The 27,315-nt window shown below is 48.4% G+C and overlaps 1 protein-coding gene and 1 non-coding gene across 3 annotated transcripts; one reads left to right on the forward strand and one right to left on the reverse strand.

Moving 5' to 3' along the window:
* Positions 1-1,397: 1,397 nt before the first annotated feature.
* Positions 1,398-26,906, reverse strand: SOAT2 (sterol O-acyltransferase 2). 2 transcript variants are annotated; one of them, XR_010729174.1, is made up of 16 exons: positions 26,495-26,906; positions 26,015-26,070; positions 25,417-25,553; positions 25,018-25,077; positions 24,568-24,675; positions 22,851-23,127; positions 22,079-22,145; positions 21,493-21,577; positions 20,970-21,015; positions 20,684-20,813; positions 19,658-19,755; positions 19,146-19,244; positions 18,523-18,658; positions 17,888-18,033; positions 17,321-17,685; positions 1,398-1,500 (listed from the first exon to the last, which is right to left on the reverse strand). XR_010729174.1 is itself a non-coding variant. In XM_066258621.1 (15 exons), the coding sequence occupies exons 1-15, from the start codon at positions 26,616-26,618 to the stop codon at positions 17,635-17,637; spliced, it is 1,620 nt and encodes a 539-aa protein (XP_066114718.1). In that variant the 5' UTR covers positions 26,619-26,906; the 3' UTR covers positions 17,228-17,634. The 2 variants fall into 2 exon arrangements, 1 of the variants encoding a protein (XP_066114718.1); XM_066258621.1 differs by lacking the exon at positions 1,398-1,500 and having other exon boundaries at positions 17,228-17,685.
* TRNAA-GGC (transfer RNA alanine (anticodon GGC)) lies at positions 10,690-10,765 on the forward strand. The gene has a single exon. It is a non-coding gene; the product is annotated as a tRNA-Ala (tRNA).
* Positions 26,907-27,315: the final 409 nt, after the last annotated feature.

Consider the following 27,315-nt stretch of genomic DNA (forward strand, 5'->3'; position numbering starts at 1 on the left):
TCTGCTTTTTAAAGCTTTTCGAGATGGCAGGGAGTTGTCAGCATAGAGAGGAGGAAGAGGGAAAGCAGACAGATGGACAGTGTGAACAGCTGGATGGAAAGAAGGAGGGTCAGAATCTGCAGGAGGAGGAGGAGGTTAAGGTGCTAGTGGTGGTGCCACGTGGTTAGAGGAGTCAAAAAGATTTGGAGCTCTGAAGAGAGGGAAGAGGACGAGGGGGAGAAGGGCATAGCTGTCTCTTTTTCCAGCAGGGGAGGAGAAAGAGAGAATGGTATTTGCAGGTGAATGAAAAAGAGGATTCAGTGAAGGGGGGGGCTTTCTGGAGAGAGTAGACTCAAGTGGAAGAGATTTGCAGAGGGACCAGAGAGGGGTCTCGAGAGAGGGGTGCCCCCGGGGCTCAGGCAGGAGGGGAAGAGAGTTGGGAGTCCGTGGAGAAGAAGGGATTAGGACGGAGGTTTTAGGTGAGGTTTCTTTGGCCAAAAAATGGCCTGCATGTAGAACAAGTGGTACAGAAATTAAGGACAGGAATGAAGGTAGAAGGAAGCCTGCTTGTAAGGAATTTCAGAAGCTTTCCCAGTCCAGTGACAAAAGTTGTCAAGGCCTCTCAGAATATTGTAGTCAAATGTCCCTTTTTCAGGCCAATGGGAGTCATTGTCTAGTTTATATTGTGGCCAGGCTGTATGGCAAAAGAAAATGAGTAGAAGATAGCCCAGCAGGGTTTGGTCAGACAGCTTTGACTCCGAAGAGCCCAATGTGGATATTAGTGATCTAGAGAGGGCGTCCCCGCCTCCAATCACAATCTCAAAGGAGAAAGCTCTCCTGGGAATGTGGAGTCGTCCTGCTTAGAGGTCATCACCACCTAAGAAGGAGCTCAAAGAGAATGTGGAGGGATTTGGCTAAGTGCTTAGACTTTTGGAATGTGCTGTCCCTGGGACAGAAAAATAGCAAACCCCTCAAAATGTGAGGCTGACCAGAGAAAGCGGTTCGACGATGGATTAGGGACTTATGGGTTGAATTAAAGCCAACCAGCAGAGGGAAGGGAGAAACTCCTTACCTTTCTGGTCCGACAGCGGTTCAGGACAGGGACAGACCGCCAGCCAATCAACCTACAATTACACGTCCAAACAGAATCAGGGAGTAAGCCCGGGATGAGCTGCCACTGCCCATTGCTTCCCTGGTTGTAAGTTTGGACAGCAAAGAGGGATCATCCAGGCAGTTAGTACCCTGTCCCAGGTTTCAGCACCAAATGTTGGAATCCATGGGAGTCGAAAGACCAAAATAACAGGCTTTATTGAAAGGAAGAAAGGAACCCTGCCGGGCATTTCTTCGGGGAGAAGAGCCCCGGTTACAGACTAGGGGCGAGTTATATAGTGTTTGGGAGAGCCTGAGGGGATACTGAGGCAAAAGTCCTGGTATGTCCAGAATGCTCCTCCTTGGGGGGCTTCCCAGCTTCTTGGAATTCCTCTGTCTCAGGGGTGATAGTCCAGTGAGTAAGGGTGAGGTCTGACAGATAAGCGAAACATCAAAAGGGCAGTTGGAATTCCTGGTAAATTCATGTATCTATCACTTTCCAGGCATTTTCCACCCCAGATCCCCACTGACCCTGGTGGGTTCTGGAAGGAGGGCTGGGCTGGGGTACTCCTGCTGCTGCCCTGTGGGTACAGGGGTAAAACAAGGGTACCACAAGGTAAAATGGGCCCTGGACCTGTGCAAAGAAGGGACTTTCTAGTCTGACTCATCTTTACCTCCACCTAAGAGCATCCTACTGTGGGTGCCTTTAGCTCTTGCTAGCACCCCCTTCTCAGACCAAGAGTCAGGGCAGCAAAGCACCCATGAGGGCTTGCATGATGCCCAGTCCTATATAAGCCTCAGTACAATGAACAAGTTGAAGAACCCAGTGTAAACTGAGAACATACCTTTCTGAGATGAGATTAATTTCCTTAACATAAGAAAGTTGTAATTTTGAATAAGGAGGGCTTGGTTTGGTGTATTCTTTTTTTTTTTTTTTTTTTAATTTTATTTATTCGTTTTTAGAAAGGAGAGAGAGAGGGAGAGAGAGAGAGAGAAGGGGGGAGGAGCAGGAAGCATCAACTCCCATATGTGCCTTGACCAGGCAAGCCCAGGGTTTCGAACCGGCGACCTCAGCATTTCCAGGTCGACACTTTATCCACTGCGCCACCACAGGTCAGGCTGGTTTGGTGTATTCTAATGTGAGGTGCCCAGTTCACAGCATCAACTTCCTAAGGAAGTTAGCAATGCAAATTCTCAAGTCCCATCCTGGACCTAATGAATCAGAAAGTCCTAGGGTGAGGTTCAACCACTATATTAACATGCCCTGGAGGTGATTCTAATGAACGCTCAAGTTTGAGAACCACTGTTCTAAAGGAATTTCCATTCCATCTTCAAACATCTGTCTCTTCTTATCCATATTGCTGCTGGAGTCAGCAGTCAGGAAGGCACGAACTGGAGGTTAGTAAGGGGAAGCTTTCTCATTCTTACCACACAGGAGCTTAGAGACCAGCTTTTTTTTTTTTTTTGTATTTTTCTGAAGCTGGAAAGGGGAGAGACAGTCAGACAGACTCCCGCATGTGCCCACCCAGGATCCACCCGGCACGCCCACCAGGGACGACGCTCCGCCCACCAAGGGGCGATGCTCTGCCCTTCCGGGGCATCGCTCTGTCGCGACCAGAGCCACTCTAGCGCCTGGGGCAGAGGTCAAGGAGCCATCCCCAGCGCCCAGGCCATCTTTGCTCCAATGGAGCCTTGGCTGCAGGAGGGGAAGAGAGAGACAGAGAGGAAGGGGGGGGTGGAGAAGCAAATGGGCGCCTCTCCTATGTGCCCTGGCGGGGAATCGAACCCTGTCCCCCGCACGCCAGGCCGACGCTCTACCGCTGAGCCAACCGGCCAGGGCCGCTTAGAGACCAGCTTTGGAGAGCCCTTGAGCAGAGGTCAGGAACATGGGAATACTGGAAGAGTGTGACTCAGAGGGCCTCGGTCCTACAGGGGCCTATAATGATAGGTTTTCCTGCCTACCAGACAGCACAAGAATGGAACCACTGATGAGGTATGTGGCAACTTAAGAAAATATTAGGAACACTTTTTCTTTTTAAGATTTTATTTATTCATTTTTCAAAGATTAGAGAGAGAGAAGAAGGAGGAGCAAGGAAGCATCAACTTCCACATGTGCCTTCACCAGGCAAACTCAGGGTTTCAAACCCATGACCTCAGCGTTCCAGGTTGACACTCTATCCACTGCACCACCACAGGTCAGGCAATATTAGGAACACTTAAAGATATTCAAGTAGTACTATATACCGAAAAATATTTTCTGGAACTAAAAACCATTATTTTCAACAACAAAAAAACAGTATATGTATGGAAAGAGAAGTCCGGATAGTGCCGAAAAATTAGTGGCTTGGAAGAACATGTGGGAAAAAACATTTCAAAGCCAGGAACAAATAATATGAAGAGATGGAAATAACGAGGAAAATATGAGACTTGGAGACTAGATCCAATAGTCCTAACAGTCAGACATATTAGTTCCAAAAAAAAAAAGAAAAGGCATAAATGGAGGAGAGGTAGTAATTTAAAAATAGAAGAATATTTTGCGGACCTGAAGAAATATCTGAGATTGCAGCCTGAAAGGGAACAGAAAAGATACAAAAGCTAAAAACATATACCTAAGCATAAAACTCCTCAACTCCAGATTAATGAAAAACAATGTTAAGTTTGTAGACAAAAAGAACAAGTTATCTAAAAGGGAAAAGAATCAGATTTGCTCAGGAGTTTTCATTTGCAAAATTAGAAGGTAAAAGTGGTAACACAGAAAGAAAAGGATGGCTATATCAGCAAAACCTACGAATTGAAAGCAGAGAGAGAGGTAAGTAAAAGTATTCTAAGGGCTTCTTTTTTTTTTTTTTTTTTGTATTTTTCTGAAGCTGGAAACGGAGAGAGACAGTCAGACAGACTCCCGCATGCGCCGGACTGGGATCCACCAGGCACGCCCACCAGGGGCCACGCTCTGCCCACTAGGGGGCGATGCTCTGCTCCTCCGGGGCATCGCTCTGTTGCGACTAGAGCCACTCTAGCGCCTGGGGCAGAGGCCAAGGAGCCATCCCCAGCGCCCGGGCCATCTTTGCTCCAATGGAGCCTCGGTTGCGGGAGGGGAGGAGAGAGACAGAGAGGAAGGAGAGGGGGAGGGGTGGAGAGGCAAATGGGCGCCTCTCCTGTTTGCCCTGGCCGGGAATTGAACCCGGGACTTCTATACTCCACGCCGACGCTCTACCACTGAGCCAACCAGCCAGGGCCTCTAAGGGCTTCTTATTGGGGTTAAAGTGTCAGGAAATAAAACATTTTGATGGAAGAAAAAAGTAGATATAGTATAATAATGGTAAAGAACTATGTATTTGATTATTAGTGCTAGGAAGGAAGTAACTATCAAGGGCATGGAAAAATAGATCAGAACTTCCAAGATGACAGGAAGTAGGGGAAATGGAATGAATGGCATCTTCATAGAAACAACAAAAACATGGGATGATTAAAGAATATACAATAAAATAAAAGAGATGATCATATTGTGGGATCATAATTAATTAAAAAGAAGGAACAGCCTGACTGGTGTTGCTGCAGTGAATAGAGCATCAACCTGTAACATTGAGGTCCTAGATTCAAAACTCTGAAGTCTCGGCCCTGGCTGGTTGGCTCAGCGGTAGAGCGTCGGCCTAGCGTGCGGAGGACCCGGGTTCGATTCCCGGCCAGGGCACACAGGAGAAGCGCCCATTTGCTTCTCCACCCCTCCGCCGCGCTTTCCTCTCTGTCTCTCTCTTCCCCTCCTGCAGCCAAGGCTCCATTGGAGCAAGGATGGCCCGGGCGCTGGGGATGGCTCTGTGGCCTCTGCCTCAGGCGCTAGAGTGGCTCTGGTCGCAACATGGCGACGCCCAGGATGGGCAGAGCATCGCCCCCTGGTGGGCAGAGCCTCACCCCTGGTGGGCGTGCCGGGTGGATCCCGGTTGGGCGCATGCGGGAGTCTGTCTGACTGTCTCTCCCTGTTTCCAGCTTCAGAAAAATGAAAAAAAAACAACAAAAAAACCAAAAAAAAACCCCCAAAAAACTCTGAAGTCTCTAGCTTGAGCGTGGGATCATAGATATGACCCCATGGTCGCTGGCTTGAGCATGGGGTCACTGGCTCAGCTGGAGCACCCTGATCAAGGTATATATGAGGCCCTGGCCGGTTGGCTCAGCGGTAGAGCGTCGGCCTGGCGTGCGGGGGACCTGGGTTCAATTCCTGGCCAGGGCACATAGGAGAAGTGCCCATTTGCTTCTCCACCCCGCCCCTCCTTCCTCTCTGTCTCTCTCTTCCCCTCCCGCAGCCAAGGCTCCATTGGAGCAAAAGATGGCCCGGGCGCTGGGGATGGCTCCTTGGCCTCTGCCCCAGGCGCTAGAGTGGCTCTAGTCGTGGCAGAGCGACGCCCTGGAGGGGCAGATCATCGCCTCCTGGTGGGCAGAGCGTTGCCCCTGGTGGGCGTACCGGGTGCATCCCAGTCGGGCGCATGCGGGAGTCTGTCTGACTGTCTCTCCCCATTTCCAGCTTCAGAAAAATACAAAAAAAAAAAAAAAAAAGGTATATATGAGAAGTAATCAATAAACAACTAAAAGTGCTGCAACTATGAGTTGATGCTTCTCATCTCTCTCCCATCCTGTCTGTCTCTCTTTGTTGCTAAAAAACTTAAAACAAAATAATTTTAAAAGGACAAAGAACAGTAGGAGAAATAGAAAACAATGGAAAGATGGTATATTTAAATCATACCAATAATCATATTAAATGAAATGGGCAAACATCTCAATTAAAAGTCAAGTATCATCACATGGATAAAAATGCAAGGCCCAACTACAATATATTCTGATTATAAAAAACTCATTTAGTGCCTGACCAGGCGATGGCGCAGTGGATAGAGCATTGGACTGGGATGCAGAGGACCCAGGTTCAAGACTCTGAGGTCGCCAGCTTGAGCACGGGCTCATCTGGTTTGAGCAAGAGCCCACCAGCTTGAACCCAAGGTCGCTGGCTCCAGCAAGGGGTTACTCAGTCTGCTGTAGCCCCACGGTCAAGGCACATATGAGAAAGCAATCAATGAACAACTAAGGTGTTGCAAGGCGCAATGAAAAACTAATGATTGATGCTTCTCATCTCTCCCAGTTTCTGTCTGTCTGTCCCTGTCTATCCCTCTCTCTGATTCACTCTCTGTCTCTGTAAAAAATAAATTAAAAAAAAAAACTCATTTAGCCTGACCAGGCGGTGGCGCAGTGGATGGAGCATCAGACTGGGATGTGGAGGACCCAGGTTCGAGACCCCGAGGTCGCCAGCTTGAGCGTGGGCTCATCTGGTTTGAGCAAAGCTCACCAGCTTGAACACAAGGTCCCCGGTTCCAGCAAGGGGTTACTCAGTCTGCTGTAGCCCCACGGTCAAGGCACATATGAGAAAGCAATCAATGAGCAACTAAGGTGTCACAACGAAAAACTGATGATTGATGCTTCTCATCTCTCTTCGTTCCTGTCTGTCCCTCTCTCTGACTCTCTCTGTCCTTGTAAAAAAAAAAAAAAAAAAAATCCTAAAAAAACCCCAAAACTCATTTAAGCCTGACCTGTGGTGGCGCAGTGGATAAAGCGTTGACCTGGAATGCTGAAGTTGCCGGTTCAAAACCCTGGGCTTGCCCAGTCAAGGCACATATGGGAGTTGAAGCTTCCTGCTCCTCCCCCTCTTCTCTCTCTCTCTCTCTCTCTCTCTCTCTCTCTCTCTATCTCTCTCTCTCCTCTAAAATGAATAAATAAATAAAAATAAAAAAACTCATTTAATTAATTAATTTTTAATTCTTATTTTCCAAGTGAGAGGAGCGGAGACATACTCCCACATGTATCCTGACCAGGATCCACCCAGTAACCCCCATCTGGGGCTGATGCTCTGCCTATCTAGGGCTTTGCTCCCAACCGAGCTATTTTTAGCACCTGAGGCAGAGACACCACAAAGCCATCTTTTGTGCCCATATGCTGGAACCAATTGAGCCACGGCTGCGAGAGAGAAAGAAAGAGAGTGAGAGAGAAAGAGAAGGGGGGAAGGGGAGGGGAGGAGAAGCAGATGGTCACTTCTGCTTTGTGCCCTGACAAGGAATAAAATCCAGGACATCCACACACCAGGGTGACACTCTACCACTGTGCCAACCAGCCAGGGACTATTTTTAAGATTTTATTTATTGACTCCACAGAAAGAGGAGAGAAGGGGCAGTGAGTGAGAAGTATCAAGTTATAATTGCTTCACTTTAGTTATTCATTGCTTATTTGTCACAAGTGCCTTGACTGGGCAAATCTAGGAGTTTCAAAATGGCAACTTCAGTGTCCCAGGTTGATGGTCTATCCACTGTGCCACTATAGGCCAGGCTGAATACTAATTTATTTATTTATTTATTTATTTATTTATTTATTTATTTATGTAGTGAAAGAGAGACAGACAGACAAGAAGGGAGAGATGAGAAGCATCAACTTGTAGTTGTGGCACATTAGTAGTTCATTGATTGCTCCTCATATGTGTCTTGATGGGGGCTGGGGGGTCTCCAGCCGAGCCAGTGACCCCTTGCTGAAGCCAGCGACCATGGGGTCATGTCTCTGATCCCATGCTCAACCTGGCGACCTTGTGCTCAAGCCGGCGGCGACCTTGTGGTTTTGAACCTGGGACCTTAGCATCCCAGGTTAACGCTCTATCCACTGTCCTATCACCAGTCTGGCAAGAAACTCATTTTAAATATAAATACAAATAACTTAAAAACAAAACAACTGAAGAAGACATAAGATGCTATTACTAATCAAGAGAGATGGAGTAGCTATATTTATATCAGACAAAGTAGGTTTCAAAGCAAAGTATCTTACAAGGGATAAAGAAGGATGTTTTATAATGACAAAGGTCAATTCCTTAAGAGGACCTAACAATCTTAAATGTTTACGTACATAAGAAAAGAGCTTCAACAATATGTGAAACTGAAACCAAATAGAAAAACCCACAATTATTTCATCACTGCCCTTTCCATAATTGCTAGAACAAGTAGAAAGTCAGTAAGGCCATAGAAGATGGAACAATGCTATCAAACAACTTGACCTAATTAATATTTATCGAACACTCTACCCAACAACAACAACAGAATACACATTCTTTTCAAGAACACACTATTTACCAGAGAGACCACATTCTGGATAATAACACAAGTCTCAGTAAATTTAAAACAATTCAAATTATACAAAGTATAGTCTCTGGTTTAAATTAGAAATTCATAACAAACACATCTAGAAAATTACCAGATATTTAGAAGTTTCCCAGTATACAACAACATACTTCTAAAGCACCCACAGACCAAAGAAGAAACCAAAAGTAAAAATACAAACTGCCTGACTAGGCGGTGGTGCAGTGGATAGAGCGTTGGACTGGAATGCGAAGGACTCAGGTTCGAGACCCTGAGTTCGCCAACTTGAGTGCAGGCCCATCTGGTTTGAGCAAAAGCTCACCAGCTTGGACCCAAGGTCGCTGGCTCGAGCAAGGGGTTACTCGGTCTGCTGAAGGCCCGCAGTCAAGGCACATATGAGAAAGCAATCAATGAATAACTAAGGTGTCGCAATGAAAAACTGATGATTGATGCTTCTCATCTCTCTCCGTTCCTGTCTGTCTGTCCCTGTCTATCCCTCTCTCTGACTCTCTCTCTATCTCTGAAAAAAAAATACAAACTATTTTGATATGTAATGAAACATATCAAAATTTGTGGAAAGCACTTAAAACAGTGCCTAAAAATCTATATTATGAAAGAAAAAAGGTCTCAAATAAATGACCTCAGCTTTCATTTTAAGAAACTGAAAAAATGCAAAGGCAATTCAGTGGAGAAAAAATAGCCTTTTTAAACATACACATAAATAAAACTTAACACATACCTCACATTACATACAAAACTGAACTCAAAGTTAATCACATACCTGAATGTAAACCCAAAATCTAGAAAACTTATAGGCTCCAAGAAAATTTCTGTGACTTCAAGGTAGGCAAAGATTTTTTAGATACCACACCAAAACTATGATCTATGAAAGAAAAAAAACCCTATGGCAAGCTTAGAGAAGACAGAAACCTCCCGTGGAGCAGAAGGGCGGAAGCTCGCTTGATTTTGATTTTCAGTATGAATACAGATTGTGAAAGTGGGGCTTCATGATCCTTCCGACCTTTTGAGTAAAAAAAAAATTAAAAACATGGCCTGACCAGGTGGTGGCGCAGTGGATAGAGCATCAGGCTGGGATGCGGAAGGACCCAGGTTCAAGACCCTGAGGTCGATAGCTGGAGTGCAGGCTCATCTGGTTTGAGCAAAAAGCTCACCAGCTTGAACCCAAGGTCGCTGGCTCAAGCAAGGGGTTACTTGGTCTGCTGAAGGCCCACGGTCAAGGCATGTATGAGAAAGCAATCAATGAACAACTAAGGTGTTGCAACACGCAATGAAAAACTAATGATTGATGCTTCTCATCTCTCTCCGTTCCTGTCTGTCTGTCCCTGTCTATCCCTCTCTCTGACTCACTCTCTGTCTCTGTAAGAAAAAAAAAAAAAAAAAAGACAAACACAGACTGGGAGAAAATATTTGCAAATCAACTTTTGATAAAGGGCCTGTATCCAGAGAATATAAGAACTCTCAAAATGCAATAATAAGAAAACCAACAACCCTATTTATTATGTGTCTTAGTATGGGTTTCTGTGTTCATTTTGTTTGGGTCTCTCTGTGCTTCTTATACTTGTATTTTATATCTATTTCTTTCACAAAATTACAGTTTTCTGTCATTATTCAAATAGGTTTTCAATTTCTTACTCTCCTTTTTCTGGCACCCCTATGATTCTAATGTTAGTATGCTTGTAGTTGTCCCGAAACTCCTTACACTATCCTCATTTCTTTCTATTCCCATTGGGGATTTTTCACTTCCCTATCTTACAAATTGCTGATTTGATTTTTTTATTTTAATGTGTGTGTGTGTGTGTGTGTGTGTGTGTGTGAGAGAGAGAGAGAGAGAGAGAGAGAGGCAGACAGGAAGGGAGAGAGATAAGAAGTATCAACTTGTAGTTGCATCACTTTAGTTTTCATTGATTGCTTCTTATATATGACTTGATGGTGGGGGGCGCTCAAGCCAAGCCAGTGACCCCTTGCTCAAGCCACTGACCTTGGGCTCAAGCTAGCAACCGTAGCTTGAATGGCTGAGGTTAAAAAGACTAATCATAGCCGTATCAAGTGTTGACAAGAATGTGAAACAACTGGAACTCTCATGCATTGCTGGTGGGAGTGTATAATGGCACAACCACCTCAGGAAACAATTTGGCAGTTTCTTCAAAAGTTAAACATACACCTACCATATGATCCAGTCATTCCACTCCTAGGTATTTACCAAAAAAAATGAAAACATACATCCACACAAAGATTTGTACATAACTATTCCCAATATCCTAGTTGTTCCCAATATCCTAGATATTGCATATAATTGTTTATGCAAAGTGTTACCACGGAGGGAAATAGGTAAAGGATCCACAGGGTTTCTCTGTATTATTTCTTATAACTACATGTGAATCTATATCTCAAAATAAAAAGCTTATTTAAAATTAAAATAAAAAAGCTTTAAAGTTTGGTTAGCCAGGCCCTGGCCGGTTGGCTCAGTGGTAGAGCGTCGGCCTGGCATGCGGAAGTCCCGGGTTCAATTCCCGGCCAGGGCACACAGGAGAGGCACCCATCTGCTTCTCCACCCCTCCCCCTCTCCTTCCTCTCTGTCTCTCTCTTCCCCTCCTGCAGCCAGGGCTCCATTGGAGCAAAAGATGGCCCGGGTGCTGGGGATGGCTCCTTGACCTCTTCCCCAGGTGCTAGAGTGGCTCTGGTTGTGACAGAGGGACGCCCGGATGGGCAGAGCATCGCCCCCTGGTGGGCGTGCCGGGTGGATCCCGGTTGGGCGCATGCGGGAGTCTGTCTGACTGCCTCCCCGTTTCCAGCTTCAGAAAAATACAAAAAAAAAGAAAAAAAAAGAAAAAAAAAGTTTGGTTAGCTAGTCAAAATAAAAATGCAAATAAACAAAAAATTTTAAAAGCTATTCAGGCCCTGGCCAGTGGTTCAGTAGTAAAGTGTCAGCCTGGTGTGTAGATGTCCCAGGTTTGATTCTCAGTCAGGGTACAGAGGAGAAGCAACAGTCTGCTTCTCCATGCCTCTTCCTCCCTCTTCTCTCCGTTTCTCTTCTACTCCTGTAGCTATGGCTTGATTGGTTGGAGTGCATCGCCCCTGGGCTCCATGGAGCCTTTGCCTCAGGCACTAAAAATAGCTCAGTTTCAAGCTTGTCCCCAGATGGGCAGAACATTGGTTCCAGATAGGGGTTGCCAGGTGGATCCTGGTTGGGGTGCAGGCAGGAGTCTTTCTATCTCCCCTCCTCTCACTTGGAAAAAGAGGGAAATAAAGCTATTCTGCAGAGCACAGAGAATTTTTAGGGCAATGAAACTACTCTGTATATTATAATGGTGGATACATGTCATATAAATTTGTCCTAATCCCCTCGAGGACATTAAGTTAAGTGAAATAAGTCAGACACAGAAAGACAAATACTGTATGTTCTCACTCAAATGCAGAATCTAAAAAGGCTAAACACATAGAAATAAAGAGTAGAATGTGGTTTCCTGGGGCTGGGAGTGGGGGGAAACAAGGAGATGTTGGTCAATGGGTGCAAACTCCCAGTTATAAAATGAAAAAGTTCAAGAAAAAAAGAAAAAAATATGAAAAAGTTTTGGGGATCTAATGTACAGTAACCTGAGTATAATTAACAATACCATATCAATACTTGAAAGTTGTTAAGAGAGACCATAAATGTAACCATCACAGATGCAAAAAAATGGTATTTATATGAGTTGATGGAGATATTAACTGACCTTATTGTGGTAATTATTTCACAATATGTACATGTATCAAGTCATCACATTTTATACCTTTTTTTGACCCCTTGCTCAAGCCAGTGACCTCGGGGTTTCAATCCTGAGTCTTCAGTCTCTCAGTCTGACACTCTATCCACTGAGCCACTGCCTGGTCAGGCTATCTTTACTCAATTTTGCTGTGAACCTAACCTAAATCTGCTCTTAAGAAATAGTGTATCGCCCTGGCCGGTTGGCTCAGTGGTAGAGCGTCGGCCTGGCGTGCAGAAGTCCCGGGTTCGATTCCCGGCCAGGGCACACAGGAGAAGCGCCCATCTGCTTCTCCACCCCTCCCCCTCTCCTTCCTCTCTGTCTCTCTCTTCCCCTCCCGCAGCCAAGGCTCCATTGGAGCAAAGATGGCCCGGGCGCTGGGGATGGCTCCTTGGCCTCTGCCCCAGGCGCTAGAGTGGCTCTGGTCACAACAGAGCGACGCCCCGGAGGGGCAGAGCGTCGCTGCCTGGTGGGTGTGCCGGGTGGATCCCGGTCGGGCGCATGCGGGAGTCTGTCTGACTGTCTCTCCCCGTTTCCAGCTTCAGAAAAATACAAAAAAAAAATAAAAAATAGTGTATCACCTGACCAGGTAGTGGCGCAGTGGGTAGAGCATCAGACTGGGATGTGGAAGGACCCAGGTTCGAGACCCTGAGGTCTCCAGCTTGAGCGCGGGCTCATCTGGTTTGAGCAAAGCTCACCAGCTTGGACCCAAGGTCGCTGGCTCAAGCAGTGGGTTGCTCAGTCTGCTGAAGGCCCACGGTCAAGGCACATATGAGAAAGCAATCAATGAACAACTAAGGTGTCACAACGAAAAAACTAATAATTGATGCTTCTCATCTCTCTGTTCCTGCCTGTCTGTCCCTATCTATCCCTCTCTCTGACTCTCTCTCTGTCTCTGTAAAATAAATAAACAAAAAAATTTTTAAAAATAGTGTATCAAAAAATAAATAAATAAAATATTAAATAGAAATGGTTGGTACACATAGGAAAATATATTTAATTTTTAAAAGTACTAAGCATAGCCTGACCAGGTGGTGGCGCAGTGAATAGAGCGTCGGACTGGGATGAGGAAGGACCCGGGTTCGAGACCCTGAGGTTGCCAGCTTGAGCGTGGGCTCATCTGGCTTGAGCCAAAAAAAGCTCACCAGCTTGAACCCAAGGTCGCTGGCTCGAGCAAGGGGTTACTCGGTCTGCTGAAGGCCTGTGGTCAAGGCACATATGAGAAAGCAATCAATGAACAACTAAGGAGTCCCAACGAAAAACTGATGATTGATGCTTCTCATCTCTCTCCGTTCCTGTCTGTCTGTCCCTGTCTATCCCTCTCTCTGACTCTCTCTCTCTGTCCCTGTAAAAAAATAATAAATAAAAAATTTTAAAAATTAAAAAAAAAAAGTACTAAGCATAATGCAAAATAAAAACAATAGACATAGCCTGACCTGTGGTGGCGCAGTGGATAAAGTGTCAACCTGAAACACTCAGGTTGCCAGTTCGAAACCCTAGGCTTGCCTGGTCAGGGCACATATGGGAGTTGATGCTTACTGATTCTCTTTCTTCTCTTTCTCTCTCTATCTCTCTCTCCTCTCTAAAAATGAATAGATAAAAAAATCTAAAAAAGAAAAAAAGAGGCCCTGGCCAGTTGGCTCAGTGGTAGAGCGTCGGCCTGGCGTGCAGGAGTCCCGGGTTCTATTCCCGGCCAGGGACACAGGAGAAGCATCCATCCACTTCTCCACCCCTCCCCCTCTCCTTCCTTTCTGTCTCTCTCTTCCCTTCCCGAAGCCAAGGCTCCATTGGAGCAAAGTTCCCCGGGCGCTGGGGATGGCTCTGTGGCCTCTGCCTCAGGCTCTAGAATGGCTCTGGTTGCAACAGAGCAACGCCCCAGATGGGCAGAGCATCGCCCCCTGTGGGCATGCCGGGTGGATTCCGGTCAGGCGCATGCGGGAGTCTGTCTGACTGCCTCCCTGTTTCCAACTTCAGAAAAATACAAAAAAAAAAGAAAAAAATATTTTAAAAAAGATTAAAAAGTAGACATAACTTTCTGCTGATCAGATTGTAAAAATAAGTTGACAAAATCCTGTATTGCCAAGGGGGAGGGAGATGGGCAGGCAATATCATACATTGTAAATTCACATAAGCTTTCTAAACGGAAGTTGGGCGATGTGTATAAAATTTGAATAAGAAATGAAAGGAAAGAAATAAAATTTGAATAAGTCCATCCAATGTTCCAGTAATAATTCTTCCAGAACATTCCCCTTGGAAAATGCCCAAAGATCTATATGCATATATTTTCCTAGGGGAATTTAACTAATTACATTCATTTCAATTATTTACAATATTTTGCTCTTTTTTTTTTTGTATTTTTCCGAAGTTGGAAATAGGGAGGCAGTCAGACTCCCGCATGCGCCCGACCGGGATCCCCCTGGCACGCCCACCAGGGGGCGATGCTCTGCCCATCTTGGGGCGTCGCTCTGCTGCAATCAGAGCCATTCTAGCGCCTGAGGCAGAGGCCACAGAGCCATCCTCAGCGCCCAGGCCAACTTTGCTCCAATGGAGCCTTGGCTGCGGGAGGGGAAGAGAGAGACAGAGAGGAAGGAAAAGGGGAGGGGTGGAGAAGCAGATGGGCGCTTCTCCTGTATACCCTGGCCGGTAATTTAACCCGGGACTCCTGCACGCCAGGCCGACGCTCTACCACTGAGCCAACCGGCCAGGGCCTATTTTGCTCTTTAAAACAATTCTATGGCCCTGGCCGGTTGGCTCAGCAGTAGAGCGTCGGCCTAGCGTGCGGAGGACCCGGGTTCGATTCCCGGCCAGGGCACACAGGAGAAGCGCCCATTTGCTTCTCCACCCCTCCGCCGCACTTTCCTCTCTGTCTCTCTCTTCCCCTCCCGCAGCTAAGGCTCCATTGGAGCAAAGATGGCCCGGGCACTGGGGATGGCTCTGTGGCCTCTGCCTCAGGCGCTAGAGTGGCTCTGGTCGCAACATGGCGACGCCCCAGAGGGGCAGAGCATCGCCCCCTGGTGGGCAGAGCGTCGCCCCATGGTGGGCGTGCCGGGTGGATCCCGGTCGGGCGCATGCGGGAGTCTGTCTGACTGTCTCTCCCCGTTTCCAGCTTCAGAAAAATGAAAAAAAAACAAAAAAACAATTCTATGATGAACTTTTATATATGATAAAGGTAATTTTTTGTGTGTGTATTTTTCTGAAGTGAGAAGCGGGGAGGCAGAGAGACAGACTCTTTCTTGCATGAGCTCAACCAGGATCCACCCAGCATGCCCACTAGGCGGCGATGCTCTGCCCATCTGGGGCGTTGCTTCATTGTAACTGGAGCCATTCTAGTGCCTGAAGTGAGGCCATAGAGCCATCCTCAGTGCCTGGGCCAACTTTTGCTCCAATGGAGCCTTGACTGCGGGAAGGGAAGGGAGAGACAGAGAAAAGAGAGGGGGAAAGGTGGAGAAGCAGATGGGCACCTCTCCTGTGTGGCCTGGCCGGGAATTGAACCTGAGACATCCACACACTGGGTTGACACTCTACCACTGAGCCAACTGGCTGGGGTCAAAAGTAATTTTTAAGAAATTTTTTAGGCCCTGGCCGGTTGGCTCAGCAGTGGAGCGTCAGCCTGGCGTGCGGGGGACCCAGGTTTGATTCCCGGCCAGGGCACATGGGAGAGGCGCCCATTTGCTTCTCCACCCCCCCTCCTTACTCTCTGTCTCTCTCTTCCCCTCCCGAGGCCGAGGCTCCATTGGAGCAAAGATGGCCAGGGCGCTGGGGATGGCTCCTTGGCCTCTGCCCCAGGCGCTGGAGTGGCTCTGGTCGCGGCAGAGCGACGCCCTGGAGGGGCAGAGCATCGCCCCCTGGTGGGCAGAGCATCTCCCCTGGTGGGCGTGCCGGGTGGATCCCGGTCGGGCGCATGCGGGAGTCTGTCTGACTGTCTCTCCCCGTTTCCAGCTTCAGAAAAATACAAAAAAAAAAAAAAGAAAGAAAGAAATTTTTTATTCAATGAGAAGAGTGGAGGCAGAGACAGACTATCACATGTGCCCTGACTGGGATACACCCAGCAAGCCCACAAGGGGGTGATGCTCTGCCCATCTGGGGCATTGCTCCATTGCTCAGCAACAGAGCTCTTCTTAGAGCCTGAGGCAAAGGCCAAGGAGCCATCCTCAGCCCCTGGGGCCAATCGAGCCATGGCTGCAGGAAGGGAAGAGAGAGAGAGAAGCAAGAGGGGGAGGGGTAAAGAAGCAGATGAGCGCTTCTCCTGTGTGCCCTGATCAGGAATTGAACCCAGGACATCTACATGCCAGGTGAAGTTCTATCCACCAAGCCAACTGGCCAGGACTGAATACAAATATTTTGATCTGCTGTCCCTATATAGCTGGGATACTCTTAATTTTAATGTCCATTTGATAGCTCTGGAAACTGAGGCTCACGAAGTTGAAAAATTTGCCTAAGGTCTCTACAGGAGGTTCCTCTCCTAGGTCTGCTGAATGAAAGGCCTGCTATGTGCCCTCTCAAAATGTGTTAGAGGTTGCCAAGAGCAGAAGGTTTAAAGGAGTGTGAAAATGTAAGCTGAAAAAGAGTCAAGGTGGAAGAGAGGGTGAGACCAAGTTTTGGAGAGAGGGGAGTGGCATAAAGAAGGTAAGGCGCCTGACCAGGCGGTGGCGCAGTAAATAGAGTGTCGGACTGGGATGCGGAAGGACCCAGGTTCGAGACCCCGAGGTTGCCAGCTTGAACCCAGGCTCATCTGGTTTGAGCAAAGCTCACCAGCCTGCACCCAAGGTTGCTGGCTCAAGCAAGGGGTTACTCGGTCTGCTGTAGCCCCACGGTCAAGGCACATATGAGAAAGCAATCAATGAACAACTAAGGTGTCGCAACGAAAAAAACCTGATGACTGATGCTCTCTCTCCGTTCCTGTCTGTCTGTCCTGTCTATCCCTCTCTCTGACTCTCTCTCTCTCTGTAAAAAAAAAAAAAAGGTAAGTCAAGATATCACCCAAGACCCACAGCCCCTTCAATAATGCCTGTCAAAAAGTGGGCCTTCAGCCTGACCTGTGGTGGTGCAGTGGATAGAGCGTTGACCTGGAACGCTGAGGTTGCCGGTTCGAAACCCTGGGCTTGCCTGGTCAAGGCACATATGAGAAGCAACTACTACAAGTTGGGCTTCCCACTACTCATCACCTCCCCTTCTTTCTCACTTCTGTCTCATAAAAAAAGAAAAAAAAAGTAGGCCTTCAGCAAATGATAAATGAATGAATGAAAAGAAACAGAGTTTATTATTGTATTGGAAGTACAAAAAAAGAAACAAACCCTTCTCAGACCTTGGTCATCCCAGGTCTCTCTAACTCACCCAACAATCACCAAATATGTGAGGTCCTTCAAGTCTCCTCGAGTCTGGACAGCCATGGGGTGGATGGAGGCCCTGTGCCCAGTCTATAAAGATGGAGGCTCAAGAGCTACCACCATTCTAGATCGATCTGTGCTCAGTTATCGACAGGCCCAGAGGTCTGAGTCCCTGGACTTCCCTGGTGGGATCATGCATGGTAGGCCCCCTTGCCTCAGAGCTAGGTCTTGGAGTGCAGAGAGATGAGCCTTGGTCCTGGGCTTTGCAGGTAAAGAAGAACTTGGTAGTGTCACCAGGACAATGCAGGAGCTCTCTGACCTCTAGGTATGGCAGGACCAAGATCGAGGTGTCACCAGCCCCCAGAAGGTTGTCTGTGCCAGAGAAAGGTGAGTTGTGAGTGAGGTCCTTTCCAGGACCCACTTGGTGTACCCAAGACCCATTACCCCCAAACCAGGCCCTGGCCCCTAATCATAGCTATTGAATTGGGCAAAAATGAGAGACTAGCTGTTGGGAAGGGAAGATACACATTTACTGTTGAATGGGGCATTGAGTGTAGGTGTCATGTTTCCTTACCTGGGGCAGGGGGCAGTAGCGCCGTGCATACCACTCCTGGCAGTACAGGCTGACCTGGATGCCCTGGCCCAGAAAAAGCATGGTCCACATTAGCACGTTCCACGCTGGGCCGGTGTGCCGGTCATGCATCATAAAATTCATTGGTCCTGAGGCAGGAGAAAAGGTTGTCACCCCAGCTCCAGATACCTGTACCTTGTGTCACTAGCTGCGCTCCCATCCCAGGGCACTGGGAAGAGATAGAACAGGAAGCTTCCACTGGGAAGGATCTTGAACCCAGCATGAAAATCCCAAGGGGCTCATGTAAAACCAGGATTCATCATACTGAACCTCTCAACCTCTACCAGTTTTCTCCCCTTTGTCTCCCTCTATGTGTGTCCTGCTCAGATGCTCCTCCAGCCAGAAATCTTCTCCCACATCCCCCAGGATACTCCCTCGCTGCCATCTGATGCTGCTTCTTGCCCTGTTCTCAAGGCCTTCTTTCACACTCAACTCTCATGCCTTCTCTCAGAATGTATGCACATCTTCTGTCTTGAGTGTGTGTCCTCCCCATCAGTCTGAATTCTCCCAGAGCAGGAGTATAGGCCCCCTCCCTGTGGATGAATCTCAATCCAGTGGCACACAGAAGCCAAGCTCACCTCCAACGACAAGGAAGAGTATCAGCATGACAGGGTAGAAGAAGCCCAGGACAAAGCAGAAGATGTACTCATGGACGACTGCAGAGACCAGGAACACGCCCAGCATGGCTGCCCCTCGAGCCTGGCTACCAAGGAGCTGGCAGGATTAGGGGGAGGAATGTGGAGTGATTCTTCTTAGGACCCTCCACAAAGAGCCCCCTCCTTAAGAAAACCAGGAGGGTATGTGGTGCAATGGAAAGAATAAGGATTTGGGGTCAGAAGGGCTGATGTGTTTTATTTAAGAACATTTTACTAGCCCACTGGGCCTTAGTGCAATTTTAAAAAAGAAATATAATAATACTTCCTTCTCAGGGTTATTGTGCAGAATAAATGTATGTAACAACTCTTGGTAACTGAAAAGTGATATATGCATGTTCCTTAGGCAGGCAGAAAGGCCCTGTGGAGGGGGTGGAGTTAAGGACAAGGAAGGAAGGAAGTTAGGTCACAAGAAAAATCTCCTGTCCTTTGGGTTATGTAGAATGGGGGAGATGGAAGTCCAGGGCCCTTAGGTTGGATGGTGCAGAGGGAGGAAAGGAGAGGATGTTCCAGAGAGGCTCCATTAAATGTGGGAGCTGAGCCCGTACCCACAGCCCATCTTGATATACGTAGCTGTACAGCCAGTCATGGACCACCACGTTCCAAGTGCGGTAGTAGTTGGAGAAGGACGTGGAGTTCCACCAGTCCTGGGGAAGGGGAGGAGTCAAGGCAGGGGAAGGAGGTAAGCGTCTGGGCCCTGTTTCTAACCAGGCCCCAGCTTCTCGCTTTTCACCCCATTCGCTGCCCTTTATCCCAATGTTTTCCCACAAGTTCTGGCAAGCAAACACTTGCCCAGTGCCCTCTTCCAGACCCGGAGTCCTTGCCTTCCCAGATACTCCACTTTTTCTAAAACTCTCCCTCTGTCCACACAAAAGCAGTTAGCCCTGGCTAGTCAGGAGGTGGAGGAGCAGCATTTTAACCACACCCAGAAGCACATATTTCTCACTGCAGGAGATCGACAGTACAGCTGAGGCGACATCCAACATAGTCACCATCCTCCCCAGGATCCTCCCTATCCTCTCTGCCTATTGCTTCCAAGTGGACCAGGTCCAGGCCACACCCGGTAGAACATCCTGTCTCCAAATCGTAGCATCTCTGCGAAGGCGTTGAGCCAGCAGTGGAGGAAAGCAAAGAAGATGAGCAGCAGCATGAAGATGCCTGCGGAGTGGGAACAGAGGGCTGCAGGTTAGACTGGCCCAACGAGAACCCCCAAGATCTGAACCCCCCAGCAACTAGGGCCTCAGTCCTACCCATCTTTACTAATCATGCATTTACTAATTCATCCATTTGCTCATAAACTTTATGCCAGATACTGGGGATATGAAATGATTCTCAAAGCCCCTGACTATTGAGAGTTCTGAGTGGTTGGGGAGAGAGAGAGAGAGACAAGAGACAGAAGTGAGAGACAGAGATGTGTCCAATCATTCATCAAGGTCAAATGTATTAGGAGCTAAGCATGGTGGCCACTGATGTGCTTGGGGGTGCAGAGCACAGGGTAGCACATGGTAATTAATGGCTAAAAATGGGAAAGTTTCCTAAAGGAAGGCCTCTCACAAGGGCTCCAAAATGAAACTGGATTTCACAACTGGAAAGTAGTGAAAGGGCATTCCAAGCTGAGGGACTTTTATGAGTAAAGTCCTGGAGGCATGAAAGTGCATGCTTTTCAGGAATGGCTGGGTTTATGGTGGGATGTGATACTCAGGAAGGACTGTGAATGCCAGGCCAAGGTTCTAATCTTATCTGGGGAGCCCAGCAATGGGGAGTCACTGGAGCTTTTGAAGCAGGGTCAGGAATGATTCATCTGTAGGGGAAAGTTCATCTGGGCCACAATTTCCTCAGGGGCAGTTGGGAGAAGAAGTATTCGGGAGGAGGGGCACAGGTTGGGAGGCTGATGTGGAAAGGGGGGAGCAGGTGGCAATCTGAACTGAGACCCTGAGAATGAGCAGTGATAGGAGGAGTGAGAAGTGAAGGGCAAGTCAGAGGGAGAAGGTGTTGAAACTGATTGAGGGTGAAGTGAGGGGTGAAAAATTCCTGGCTAAGTCTTCCCAGGACACGGCCTTCTCCAGGCCTGCTTTAGTAGGCATACCTGGCAATGTGGCATGCATGACAGAGAGCACCAGGGCACGGGTGCTGAAGGGCTCCTGGCTCATGTTGGCAAAGACGGGAACACAGAGTCGGCCCAGGATGAAACAGGCATAGAGTACGCAGCCAAAGGCCTACAGAGGGAGTGGTGGACACCTAACTCGCTTGGAAATTGGACTTTGGCTAGCACCTGCTTCCTCTCCCCTTTGACCTCCTTCCCAGGCTTCACCACCCCACTCCCAGAAATGTCCCCTCAGCCACCATAAGTCACAGTTGGTCCATCTTCTGACCTGGGAGAAATTCTTGGCCACATAATTCCACCTGATGTTGGGTGTCCTGCAGCAGCAATGAGGATGATATGTTTCTTGTTCCTTGCTCAGGTCAGGACCCAGGTTCTGGGACCCTATCTCCATAGCCCTTCAATTGCTCAGGCCTGGGAGGATTACCTGGGGAAGTGGGGGTCTAGAACACTTTACATTTTCCATAGCAGAGATGGCAAATGGATTTTTATCTTGGGTGTCAATTAAGGTGACCAACCATCTGAAATTTGCTCCGGATAAAGGGATGTGCCAGGCCCTAGGACTTTCAGTGTTAAAACAGGGACAATCCTGGGCAAATCAGGACAGTTGATCACCCTTGTGTCACCACGGGCAGGGCAAGAAGAAGGGTAGTCTACCTGCCACTTCTTTCTCATCTCTGTGATAGGATGCTTGCTGAGTGTCTGGGGTGAGGTTAGGAACCTCAGGGAGAGGAGAGGAGGGCAAGGTCCCTGATGGGCCCAGGCATTTGGGGAAAGAATGTTCAGGGTCTTACCTGGGGTAAGTCTCCCTGTAGATGAGCGTGGGACAGAAGAGGAAATAGAGGTAGCTGGAGAAACTGGGGGCCCGGACCCCCTCACCTGGGTAGGAGTGAGAGGTGTCCATCAGTGAAGGGGGAAGGGAGAGAGGGCAGAGGTGACGGGGGTGGGAGTGGGGTGTGGAGGGCTGGAGATGATGAAGGTCTGGGGCTAGGTGAGGAGCTAGATAGTGGGTGTGGAAGTGGGGTGGGGGAGGTGAAACTGGGCAGGAGCTGAACCTGCTCTTTAATACCCCTGTTACTTCCATTCCAGGCACCCCCATTTTCTGATGCAGGACCTGGTATGGCTGAAGCTTTATTTGGAACTCACCTAGAAGTTCCACTATCCATTAATGAAAAAGTACCAGAGGTACTCAGCAACAGGGGTGCCATCTCTCAGGGTGAGACCTGAGAATGCCTAATGTCTAAGGCCCACAGAGCCCAGTTGGAGGTCAGAACTGTGCATAGTGGTCAAGGTGGACTTAGGAAGTCAGAGCTTTTATGAGGATCCTACCAAATCAGCCAAGAGGACTGAGCTCACAGCAGCGCCAGCTGAAGGCCTCACCTCTGGCATGAAGGATCCCAGGCACAACCTCTCTCAGGAAGGAGTAGCTTTTCATCAGGAGCCTGACCTGAGATGGAGTGGAAGGGAGGTTAAGTTGCTGTGTGGCTTTAAGCATATTACACACAATCTCTTGGTCCTCTCCTTTGAGAGGGGGGAGGGGAGAGAGAAAGAGAGAGAATGAGGCAGGCAGCTCATAAAATGGTCAGAGCATATAAATCTTTTTGTTGGGTTGCCTTATTGCTGGGATGAATTGAGGGTAAGGGGGTACCGAATAAGGCCATGGAGCTCTGAGCCTTCATTAGACCAATCCCCTGTGATTCTCGGTGGAGTCAGATTATATTTGCACTGACCTCCAACTTAGCACTACCCATTTAGTTCCATTTCGTTTTCCTTCCTTCTTTCCTTCCTCCCTCTCTCCCTCCCTTCCTTCCATTTGAAGTTTCGATTTGTTGTTCACTTATTCTGCATTCATTTTTTGATTCTTGAATGTGCCCTGACCTTGGTGTATCTGGACGGTGCTCTAACGGAGCAGTTGGTTAGTTTTGTCTAAAAAGTAGACAAAAGTGTAGAGTCTAACCAACTGAGTTACGGACTGGAGCTCGTTTACATTTCTTTGGAGCCTGCTGGTTCGCTCATAATCCCTCCCAAGAAACTCTGCCGCTAGGAACTAGCTCCACCCCGCCAAACTTTTTTCCAGTGTCCTCCTTCACTTGGGCCTCCACTGCCTTTTGGTGCTCACCCGACCCGCCCTCCTATTGGCCCCGCCCATCACCTGCTCAAAGACCAGGACACAACTGGAGGCTGGTGGGAGCTGATACTCCACAGCCACGTGGACCGGGAGTATGCCAAGCACTGCGATGTGAGCAGCCAGGAACACACAGCCCAGGCCCGCCCCCAGCGTCCAGGACCCTGCCGCCTGGGGCCTTGCCCAGAGCCGGAGGGCCTGGTAGGGCGCCAGCAGAGTGGACAGGAACATGGGGACCCATGTCATCAGAGCCAAGGGCAGCTGTCCGAAGCTGAAGATCAATAGGTCGAACTCCAACATCAGCCTTGGAGTGGGGAAGGAAAGACAAAGTAGACAAAAGTGTAGCCCATCTTTTCCCCCTTCTTCTACAGCCAGAGCTCTTGGAAGATAAACAGGTGTCTTGCGAAGGTCGTGAGCTCTTCATCTCTGAAAGTGTTCAAGATGGCACCTCTGTTGCATAAGACTTCTAGTGCAGGGTGTTGCCCGAGGAGACGCTACTGGAAATGGATTTATTGGTGTATACACCTGTCCTTGGTATATCTGGACGGTGCTCTAACGGAGCAGTTGGTTAGAGTCTAACCAATTAGTGGTAGAGAGCTCCATTCTTTGTATGCCACAGGTGTTAGGATAGGAGGTATTTAGTTTGATTTTTGTTAGTTTTGTTCTTTTGGAGTGCCAGGTTATTTGAGTGTTTTGTTTGCTTAGATTAAGAGTATACAGTTTTAACAGTGAAAAATTGGAAACAACCTTTATGTCCATTAGGGAAGGACTAAATGAACAAAATTGGGCATCTTCAGACTCTGAAGTCATAAAAAACAATGGATTGACATAGAAAGATCTCTAAACTAGGTTGTTAGGGAGTGAAACAAAGCAATAGGTATAGTAGCTTATTTATGTAAAGCCCCAGTACATACATATCTTTGGTTTTTATATATATAGGGATTAAATGCATGGAAATTGCTCTGGAGGGAAACTCTCAAAACTGTTGAAAATATTACTTCTGGGGAGCAGTCTGGGATTGAGGGGGGTGGTCAAGAAGGACTGTCACTTGACGTCTACTTGAACTTTCTTACTGAGATTCGGTCTTTATAATACTTATATAATTAGCAAAAATTTTACCAAAAGGAAGTGCTGTTGTTTAACATGTAGATCCTTGGTCCTCTTCCTTTTACTGCTTCCTAAGCCCTACTTGGGGGGGGGGGGGCTGCAGATACAGACCGCAGGGTGTGCAGCCTCTGAAGCTCACCCTTCAGAGTGAGGGGGGTGTCTCTGGGGAAAGCAACCCACCAAAGTACTTGTGTGCATCTCTATCTTCCCTACAAGATTGGGAGAGCCTCATAGGCAAGGATGGGGTCTGTCCTTCATTTCTCTGGTCCTCAGGGCTGGTCCTTAGAAGATGCTCAAATGAGGTTACTTGAATCAAACAGCATTGACTTGGAAAGAAGTGGGGTGGGGAGTGCATATATGCACACACACATATATATCTGCCTCTGGACAAGATCTGAACCCAAGAACAAACCCAGAGTGGCCCACCCTGGGAGGACAGACCAAGGGCCATTCAAGACTATGGAACAAAAACGCTAAGAGTGTGTTTTAGGTGGGAATGTTGGAAGCAACACAGATGCATGTGTAATAATCAAAGGGGAAGCTGTGCCCTCTCAGGCCAGTGGTATAGGTAGAGCGCTGGGGACCCAAAGTGTTTGATCTGATCTGTGTGCCTATCCTGGGCAGGAGAGGGGCCTACCTGCCCTCATCAATGAAGTCAATGGCCAGGATGCTGATAATGAAGACACACAGGCCGGCGATGAACATGTGGTAGATGGTCCGAAAATGCTGCACTTCCATTAGCTCACTGGAGGGAGAGGGGCCTGAATGTCAATGTGGAAGGGTCCTCAAGGTGATGTGAACTGTTTCAGACTCTGTACACATATGGTGATGGATCCTAGTGATGGGCAATTCTAAGGGCTGAGATGGGACTAGGACATCTGTTCAAAGCCCTTTCCAGCCCAGTCGCTATTTATCCTGGTGCCCTTTCTTCCCTAGCCCAACTCAGGGCAAATGGGGAAACTTAAAAACCCTTCCCAAGTCCTCTCTCAAACCACCTAGAGCCTGGGGATGAAAATTGAGATATCCTAGATATCCAACCAAAGCACTTTCTTTTCCTTCCACCCCCCCATCCTCACGCCTGACTTACTCAAGCAGGGACTTGCGGATGATAAAAACTTTCCGTTTCCTCAAGGGTGGTTCCTGGGTCCTGAATTGAGACAATTGCTCTGGGTCAGGACCCAAAGGAAGAAGGCAGTGGGCAGAGGGCAGGGCCTTGCAGAACATCAATACTTGGGAGGCAAGGGCAGTAGTAGCAGAAGGTCAGGCTAAGACCAGAGGGCAGGAGGGCAGGACCAAGTCAGAGCAAGGCTGGAGGTGGAGCTCAATGGCAGGAAGGCAGCAGCAGTAAAAGGAGAAGAGGGAATGTCAAAGTGAGGGTCACACCAGTGCTGGCAAAGGGCACATTAGATGATATTTATGACTCGTAATCTTACAATGAAAGAGTCCGCTCTAGCCATTCCTCAGCCCTGGCTCCTTTGACTCTTACTTGCTCAAGGAATCTGAAGGAATGGTGGGCAGAGGTCTGCCTTGTGGTGGGTAGGATTGCACGGCCTCTGACACGGCCCGATCCAGCAGCTCCAGCAGCTGTCTCTGTGCTTGCTCCAGCAGCTGCATCTTCACAGCCTGTAGGACACAGCAGGGCCCCCTGTCCACCACCCTCTCACTCACTCAACATGTACTGAGCTTCTTTCTATGTGCATTAAGTGCTAGGGATGAAGAGCTAGGCTGCAGCCCACAGGTTCCCCAGTGACTATCTCCCTCTGGCTTTCCAGGGCAGCAGTGATGATCAAGGAGTAACAGCAGGAACAGAATTTCCACCTTATCATTTCTGACTGACTCTCTTCTCTCTGACCCCAGCCTTCCTTCTCCTGACCGCTAGCCCCACTAACAGAAGATGGTTTACAGGCTCACTTTTGGCCCCTGGCCTAATGACCTGTGTTTTAGACCCCTTCATCTTAACCCTTAGCTCTAACTTGATCTGAACCCAGGAACAAATTGTCCTTATTATCAAACTGGTCCTCACCCCTATCTCCTTCCCCTCCAGGACTTGGTCATCTTGACCTCTGACCTCTGAGGTCCCTCACCTCCATATGTTGGGTCCATTGCATGAAGTCAAGGCCTTCAAGCATCTCAGCATTTCCTAGGAGGCGAGATCAAAGGGCACACCCAAGGGGGAGGAGTTAGTGTTCTGGGCTGCCCCAGAGGCATCCTCTGCCAGGAAATGCAGGCTCTTAGCCCCCCCAAGTCAGAAGATATCATGGATGGGGCAGTCAGAAGGGAAAATTATTTTGTCAGGAGGTGAGGAGGCCATTGGTAAGCAGTGAGCCTGATGACATTACTGGAAACAGGAGTCTGAAGGAACAGGAAGCCTCTTCATTTGCCCTCTGAGGTTAGAAAGTCAGAAAGGTAAGGTAAGGCCACAACTCTGAACGTCCCTTTCCTCTCCCATCTCCCAGCTTAGTGGGTAGGGGCAGAGGCCAGAGTTTGTTTCCCCTGGCCTCCCAGGACAGCAGGAAAGGCTGCAGGTAGACAGCAGGAGCTCCTTTTCAACAGGGTATTCTCACCTCCAACTTCACCTGAGCTTTCTGCACCCCCAGAGGGTGGTTCACCTCCTCCGGAGGGTTGGTCTTTCTCTTCTCTTCTCGGCCCTGTTCTCCTCCTCCGCAAGCAGGCTGCCCTTGGCTCCATGGTGTGAGTCTTGACCGTGCAGCAGGTGGCTTCTGCCGGGTTCCCACTTTTCCTTCACGGCCTGCCAACCACTGAGCTCCTGGTTCTCAGCTCAGCTGACAGCTCCAAAGACTAAAGTCCTTTTAGAAGGAGGGGGCCTCCAAGAGCATGATAGGTTATCTGATCCAGAAGGCAGTGCTTCTCAGCTTCAGGCTCTGTGGACTGCTGCAGGGATGGACTAGAGGCACCCCGCAACAGCCCAGCCACCACTCCGATGCTCAGCTCTGAGCAAGTGTGCTCTTCCTCCCATAGGAGTAGTGACTGTGAGTGTGGTGGGGAGAGGGACTTTGCCTCTCTGGGGCTTATCACCTATTATGGCTCACCTTCCAATCTTTTTCCCAGCAGGCTCAAGGTCAAGGCAGAGTCTGAAACCTCTTCAGGTATTAGTACGTTCATTTTCCTTAGTCCATGCAATAGGTGTGTGAAGGAACCTTGCCAACTTGAAAGCATTGTATGCATAAGACTAATATTCTGATGGGGTTGACACTTGTGAAAATTGTGGTGCTGTGGCCCCTCCAGGAAGTGCTGGGTGCCAGGGTCCCCGAATGTCAGCTCTTCCCTACACCTGCTCCAGTTAGTATGTAGGCAAAACAAACATATTCATTACCTAAGCAATGCCAGGCAGTGTTATATATGGAAGAACTTAATTTAAATCCTC

This window comes from Saccopteryx bilineata, chromosome 2 (assembly GCF_036850765.1).
Source record: "Saccopteryx bilineata isolate mSacBil1 chromosome 2, mSacBil1_pri_phased_curated, whole genome shotgun sequence".
In the NCBI taxonomy this organism is placed as follows: Eukaryota; Metazoa; Chordata; class Mammalia; order Chiroptera; family Emballonuridae; genus Saccopteryx; species Saccopteryx bilineata.